The sequence below is a fragment of the Rutidosis leptorrhynchoides genome, chromosome 9 (genome assembly GCF_046630445.1).
Source record: "Rutidosis leptorrhynchoides isolate AG116_Rl617_1_P2 chromosome 9, CSIRO_AGI_Rlap_v1, whole genome shotgun sequence".
NCBI classification, from domain to species: domain Eukaryota; kingdom Viridiplantae; phylum Streptophyta; class Magnoliopsida; order Asterales; family Asteraceae; genus Rutidosis; species Rutidosis leptorrhynchoides.
Window position 1 is genome coordinate 18,780,959 of NC_092341.1, and position 7,942 is coordinate 18,788,900.

The window sequence follows — 7,942 nt, forward strand, 5'->3', positions numbered from 1 at the left end:
TAGGTAAAAAAAAATAAAAACGCAATGTTTACTCCATATTAATTATCAAGCAATATATACGAAATGTTACAAAAAAACTTACGCTACTTTAACATTTTATAAACAAAACATAAACATTTGTTATCAGCCCTTCAACGAGCATGGAAGTCTTGTGTTGACAACTACAAATCTAAAACGCTTCTTTTGAAGCATTGTGAGGTGTGAGCAAATTTTTGCAGCACGTGAAGCATCATTCAGAATACACAAAAAAGAGTGTGGATGCTTTTTAATAATATTTTATGGCAGTATTTTTTTCCCTTGATTAATAATCTATTACGGTCTTTAAATTTTATCACATCCCCCTCAATCTTACAATCCTCATTCACGACCTTTTTAAAACGCCATGTAAGGCTTAGTTAGTTGAAGTTTTGAAGTGTGTGGATCATCATTCAAAGGGCACAAAAAATGAGTTTATATGTCCTTTTAATAATATTTTCCTCTTCTTATTCACTCAAGTATTGGGCTCTATTCTCATGTTTTTTGGCGAAATAATTAAATGAAAATGAAGAGAAATAAAATATAAGAATATATCTTTGTAATTTAAAAAAAAATATTGAAACTAAAATTACATCAAAATTATTCATCCGGTACTTTTCAATTATTTCCTATCAAAACGTCGGAACGTATTTGTTTGGAAACTTTATGCCTCCAAATAGCATGGAAGTATTACGTGGATGATTATGACACCTAAAACGCTCTTTACGAAGCATTGTGCGGCGTGAGCATAGGTTTTGCAGCACGTGAAGCATGGTTAGCAGGTTACTTTCGATTCAAGAAAGTGAATGTATCTCATTATCACAACTATGTTATGGTACATTTAGAGATTACGGAATAGTATTTTATTTAGAGATTCGCACCGAAGAATAGTTCATTATTTGATAGCATACGTCTGGCATTTTTTAATTAGTTTTGTAATATAGGTAAATTTAATATTTGTTGGAACGCTTGGCTTTTGATTGTCTTTATAAATTCGTTGTAATCTCATCCTCTCTAGCTACTTGCTAGGGAGTTTTGATTAATAAAATATTTCGTTGTTAAAAAAAATTTACTTATAAAATTTCTAATAACTTAAAATTATGCTCAATTATACTAAGCGTTAAAATGTGATTACGAGTATGGTGGGATCCTTAAAAGTTATAAAATAAAGATTTATGCTCTAACTTTATCAATCATGCTTGCATTTATTAGTTAAGTATTTGGGTTTTAACATACCATTGTGCGGTTGATGTTGCGAGCAAACACTAACATTAGTCGCATATTAATGTTTAAGTAACAACACTTGTTTCATTTTGTTTGTCGGTCATTTGCAAGAGAGCCATATGTGTAGGTTTTTGAACTTGTGTTGTCTAGTGCTTATAAATGATAAGACGTGTCCTTGATCATCATCAAAACTAAGATATCAATAATTAAGTAATAACGTTGGATTGTCAAGATAATCAATCAACATTCTCCCCAACAAAGCATCTATTCATAATTTCCATGTTTGTGACTAATGAGTCTGTTATTAAATATGGTGATGCTTTATTTTTTCGGCTACCAACAAAGCATTTATTCACTATTTCCATGTTTAATATATTTATATATTAAAATACGGACGCTTCCTTGAATTCACGTCTTGTGGAGTAGCTACGACATGATGATCTTCAAATGACGATTCAAATGAATTACCATTATTAGCTACACTTAGAGCCTTTTCTTGTTCGAGAATTTCGAATAACGATTGTTTCTCTTTATTGGTCATCTTGTCCTGCAACCTTTGAGAGTGCTCGATAAAATGTTGAATCTTGCCAATGTCCGGAGACATATGCTTTATAATGGACATCATAACACCTACTTTCATAGGCTTCTTCAGATCATGTGGTTTTTTGTATGGTGGTGGGCAATCTTTTTCAGCTACCCCCAACTGTGACCACCACTCCTCGTCTCCTGTGGGCCACCATGGTGGAGAAACGCCACTAGCTAATGGATACATTCCTGACGATGGCTCACAACGTTTCATCATAGTTGACAAAAAAATACTAAGTGTGGCGTCTGTAAAAGTATCGTTAATACGACGAGCAGTGTCCAATATGGTATTGGACTTATTTTTATTGACATATTTGATGATAACTTCCCGGGCATTTTTTTCAAAATGCACGTCAAGTTTCCACCATGAACATAGATTCATTGACGCCCCAGTTATGGGCTTCCCATTTTCGGAAATGATTCCGAAAACAAACCCTTTAGCATTAAATTCTTGCATTAAGTTGTAAATCCGCTCTCGGATATCATCATGATCAGAACGAGACATCTTTTTTCGCGTTGATGCTTGTCCATTTCTCTGATTAAGATTTGCAGCCTCACTTATTTGTGCATGTTGTTGTTGAGATTCATTAGGGTCTGCCATATCTTGTTCTCGCCTGAATCAAAATGAAGTTTGTTTTAGCTAATTTTTTCACACTAGTACATTCATTTTTATGACCAAGAGAGATATTCATTGTAGAATTAATGACACCCTTTCCTTTTAGTTTGGATATAAGATTACATTATTATTATTATATTATTATTATGATTATATCATGGTTGCACTGACATACAAATATAATATTATAGTGACAATGAATGATCAAGCCTATCTCGATTACCGACTACGATATGAGGGATCCGGTTTAGAGCTTGAGTGCAAAGAGTGGGAAATTTGTTGAGATTGTTTACTCTCCAGTTCAGTAACCATAAATATCCCTTTTGTAGACGAGGATCTCAAAAGGGTGGGTCACAATCAATCTATGTGTGTTCGACTAAGTAATAGACTCGAGTGAGTACTAAGTCAAGTATATATAGCGAGAGAAAATACTAGTCTCGATAAAGGACTTTCAATGTGTGCTAAAATGACATTACCATGGTACTACTTATTGGCAGGTACTAGGGTGTGTACTGACGTACTGTCATGAGCATGTCCATGGTGACGTGTCATTATATGATGGGATGACCAGTGTTGGGAACTGGGCCCAAAACTTTCAGGACGGACATATCGGGCTTAAATGGCATATGGATGACGTATGCACACTGCCATGTGCATGTTTACGTATAAACACATCCTGGTAGCATCTTTTGTGTTTCGATTACAAGTCATTGTTATCTTTTAGCTTGTGGTGTAGTGGGTGTGATAATGGTGTCCTTATGTACGGCTACCATTTATTGCTTCTTTAAAGATTTATTCATGATAATTCACACTTACCGGATATGGTATCTGGTGCGTGTATCATTAAGTCCCCCTTGTTCGGTAATATCATATTGCAAGAGGTGTTGCTACTAAACTTAAATGATTACTCTATCTTCCTAGGTCTTCTCCTTTCGGTTTTGAGGGGACGTGCATTTAATGTCTCTTTTTTATTGGACTTTTTTTGTGCACCTTTTTATTTTACCTTGGCAACTTGCCATGGTAAAATAAAAACTCCTAAGTTTGACTAGGATCCTACACGTGTATGATTTTGTTGAGTCCCCTGCATAAATAAAGATTTGATTATGAAAAAACATGACTATGAACACTAATTGTTATGTGCATGTCATCATGAGTTTACTTAATTCTTTCTATGTATAGGAACAACAATGTACGTTGTGTCTAGGTAGGTTATTGTGTTGCCTTAACTATCAGCACATGATAGTTAAAGATTCAATGGTTCTTCACAACCAACATAGAATGTATGCTGAACCAGTAGAAGATTAATTGAAAAAACATCACAAGAAGAACCAGCAACAGGCTGGAGCAGCACACAATACTTACACAAATTATGTTCAATTACAAGCATAATTGTTTCTTGTGTTGTCTACATCAAAGAGTACTATTTAACTGACACCGAAGACTAAGTTAAAGAGAAAAGGACACATGTCGACGGCTAACAAGTGACCTTACAAGACAACTAAGGAATGCATAAGGTTAACCCATGCGCAGTTCATGGTTAACACTTTGTCAACGCCTAGGAAATCTCAACATTCCATTTGTTTATTCAAATAGGATGTCCAACCATTTGGAGTGTTTCTGCAAGTAGCTACCGAAGAGGAAAAGGATCCATGAACTCTCTAACATAAAATCAACATCTTTTGTACCAACATACAATAAATTATTTACACGAGTTTAGGATCTCTATAAAAAGCTGAATTCCACTATTGTAATTTTTAGTGGTGTGGGTATTAAATCGATAGTGTCCAAACCTTATATAAGCTTACGAAGTTTGAAATCTATATAGGTGTAATCTGTATCAACCGGTTATCTATTTCGCGAAAGGATAACCGTGATTTTTTGAGATTATTTCAAAAAAGAATAACGTTGAAAATTACACCGATGTTGATTTAATAATTTATTTAATTACGTGCTTAATTGATATAACATCTTAATTAACAAAAAAAAATTGTATTCACCCTCCTATACAAAACTTCTTGTTGTTTATCAGGACCAACAACTCTCGATCAAGGCTCATGTTGTTGCCTCATTACTTGCTCCTTTATAATTACTATTTTTACTATACTTTCATTTAATCCTTTGATAACCATTGTTCTTGTGCTTTTTTTTATTTGATGAAATTTCTGAAGATTTCGATTATCTTGATTTTTGACGAGGCTTATAAAGGTTAGTTTCTTTCTTTATGTTAATATCGCTACCATGGCTCCCTCTACCAGTGCCCGTTCTTATGAGTTTAATGTCTGATGCACATATTTATCTGCTGATAAGGTATATATGCTAAAATTGTGTGGTTGTTTTCCTCGTTTATGCTTTGTGGACCAAGTTATTTCTCTTCCCTGTCAGTGTGCTTACAAACCGCCATACGGGAAGGTCGCTCTTTATGGTCGGGCATTTGAAGAATCTAATTTGTATATCCCTTTTACTGACTTTCTTTTGTCGGTGATTTTGAATTATAATATTGCCATCGGACATCTTCATCCTCATAACATTCGAAAAATGATAACTTTTGAAATGTATTTTAAGGGGCTTAGTCTCCGTCTGTGAATTCATGTATATATATATATATATATATATATATATATATATATATATGTGTGTGTGTGTGTGTGTGTGTGTGTGTGTGTGTGTGTGTGTGTGTGTATGTGTGTGTGTGTGTGTGTGTGTGTGTGTTCCTTTTAGTATTAGTTTCTTTTAACTTCATCAACATGGTGTGACGACCCGGAAATTTCTGACCAAATTTAAACTTTATCTTTATATTATTCCGACACGATAAGCAAAAGTTGTTAAATTAAATCTCAAGAATATTAAACTATGTTCACATGTTCATTTGACCTTTGACTGTTCCCGACGACTCACGAACATTTGTTTGTAAATGAATATGTATATATATAAGAGTATAAAAGTAAGTAAATATTATAATTTGAAATAATAAAATACAATTTAATCATTAGAGTTAATTATGTAAAATAGTATACCAAATAATTAAGTTGCTATTAAAATGAATATATATATATATATATATATATATATATATATATATATATATATATATATATATATATATATATATATATATATATATATATATATATATATATATATATATATATATATATATATATATATATATATATATATATATATATATATATATATATATATGATTCTATACAAAATTAATGTTGTATGTATATTATAATATATAAAATGTATAAATAATAAATGGCATATGTAATATTAATAAATTAAATAAAAATTACAAGTTTAGATATAGTGATATATCTATATTATTATTATTACTATCATTATTATTAATTGTAATATTATTATGTATTATTAATATTATTATAATATATACTATATAGATATGAAAAATAAAACATGTAACTTGTTATTACTAGTATTATTATTAAGTATTACCATTAAAAATCATTATTTTTATTATCATAATCATTACCATTCTTATAATTATTATTATAATTATCATTATTTATTATCATTAATATTAGTATTATTGATATTATTATCATTATTACTATTTCTATTATTATTAGTATTAGTTTGATTGATAATATTACTATTATTGTTTCTATTGTTATATTTATCAGTATTTTTATTACTTCTAATAATATTAATAATATTATTAAAATATTTATATTTATTAGTTATTAATATTAATTATATATATATAAAAAAGAATGATATGCAGAATCAATTTGCATCACGATCAGACTATTTCATTTTTTTTGTTTCTGTCTCAATTCTATTACAAATCAAATCTAATTGATCTCATTACGTATAAATTGGTTGAACATCTCTATCTATTTTTTTTTATTCCTTCTGATTGCTAATTCCGTCCTTCTTGTCTGCCATTGTTATATGTCCACTTCAATCCACCAAACTGATCGAATATTGTGACGATCCGGAAATTTCCGATCAAATTTAAACTTAATCTTTATATGATTCTGACACGATAAGCAAAGTCTGTAAAGTTGAGTCTCAAAAAATTTTAAACTATTTCATTTATTCAATTGACCTTCGACTATTTTCGACGATTCACGAATAACTATTTGTAAATAGATATGTGTGTATGTATCTATAAATAATAATTTGAAATATAAATCGAAATGAGATACGATTTAACTGCTAGAAATAAACAGGTGAAATAAAATAACTTACGAGGTAATGAGAAATATTATTATATATATACATATATGTATATATGTATATGTACATGAACATTAATTATAAATATATAAGATTAATTATTAAACTTAGTTATTTGTTTGAAAATATATATTTAATATATATTTAGTTACATAATAAAACCTGACATTAAGATGTATATATATATATATATATATATACATATAGTATATTGAAAATAAATGAATTCGAGCTTTAATAATAAACGATTGTAATACTCGGTTGGCATTTCTTTAGTGTTCATATAAATTTAATACATGTTTATGAAGACTTTTATATATAAAATAATTAACATCTGAGTACGAAATAAAACCCTATTATATGTGTCGACAGATAATAATCAACTTACTGGCTGCTTAAACTGTTTATTCCTTGCACATGATTTAGTATCAATTTTATATTATAAATCATAATTATTATTAATATTACTATATTCTTATTATTAATAATATAGTATTATATTTTAATTTATGTGATTTAAATCACAAATAAGACACAACTGGTTGAATGATTTAATCACCCGTGAATTGAATTGTCCATCGTTTACTGTTTCTTTTATTTGTCTTTGATTGATTAATAATTATCTATGTAATATATATTCAATACACTCAAGTATTCATGAACTAATCTCACCAACTACTTGCTTGTCTTTTGCTTCCGTTGAAAACTTGTTACAATGTTCTGTTAGTAGGAACAACTCACATCTCCACTATTATATCATTAATCAATCTATTATATTTATCTATTCTATATCCTATCTATATATATATGTATAGAGGCAGAGGGAGTTAGATATATATCTTTACCACCCTCACCATAAGTGAACACCCACAACCGTCAACTCTTAAGGCCACGAACCAGTCGACCTTAGTCAACTACAAAACAAACCCAAACCCACTTGGGTGTTGCTATAGTTCGAATCACCTCACCACCCTAAAACCACCTTCGACCCATCATCAACCCCTTCTTGAACCACCATCACTAACGACTATTATCTACTATTTTGTTGCTATTTACGGTTCAGTTCAACAACCATTAAGCACCATCACGAAACCGCCATCGTGAACTTACTACTACCATTATTATGTTTCTCCTTCAACACCACCACATTTAAGTAATCTCCAACACCACCATGATTACTCCTATTCCTTCTTAATCATATTCTTCTTCTGTAAAAACTTCCACCACCGAATCAGTTTAATGTTTTTCTATTTCGTTTACAGCACCACCGAATCACTACCATCGAACAATCAAAAC

At 30.3% G+C, this 7,942-nt stretch overlaps 1 protein-coding gene across 1 annotated transcript; it reads right to left on the reverse strand.

Annotated features, from left to right (window-relative positions):
• Positions 1-1,615: 1,615 nt before the first annotated feature.
• On the reverse strand, positions 1,616-2,425 carry LOC139867799 (ETHYLENE INSENSITIVE 3-like 1 protein). Its single transcript, XM_071856150.1, has one exon. It carries the CDS (start codon positions 2,423-2,425, stop codon positions 1,616-1,618), a length of 810 nt encoding a protein of 269 aa, XP_071712251.1.
• Positions 2,426-7,942: the final 5,517 nt, after the last annotated feature.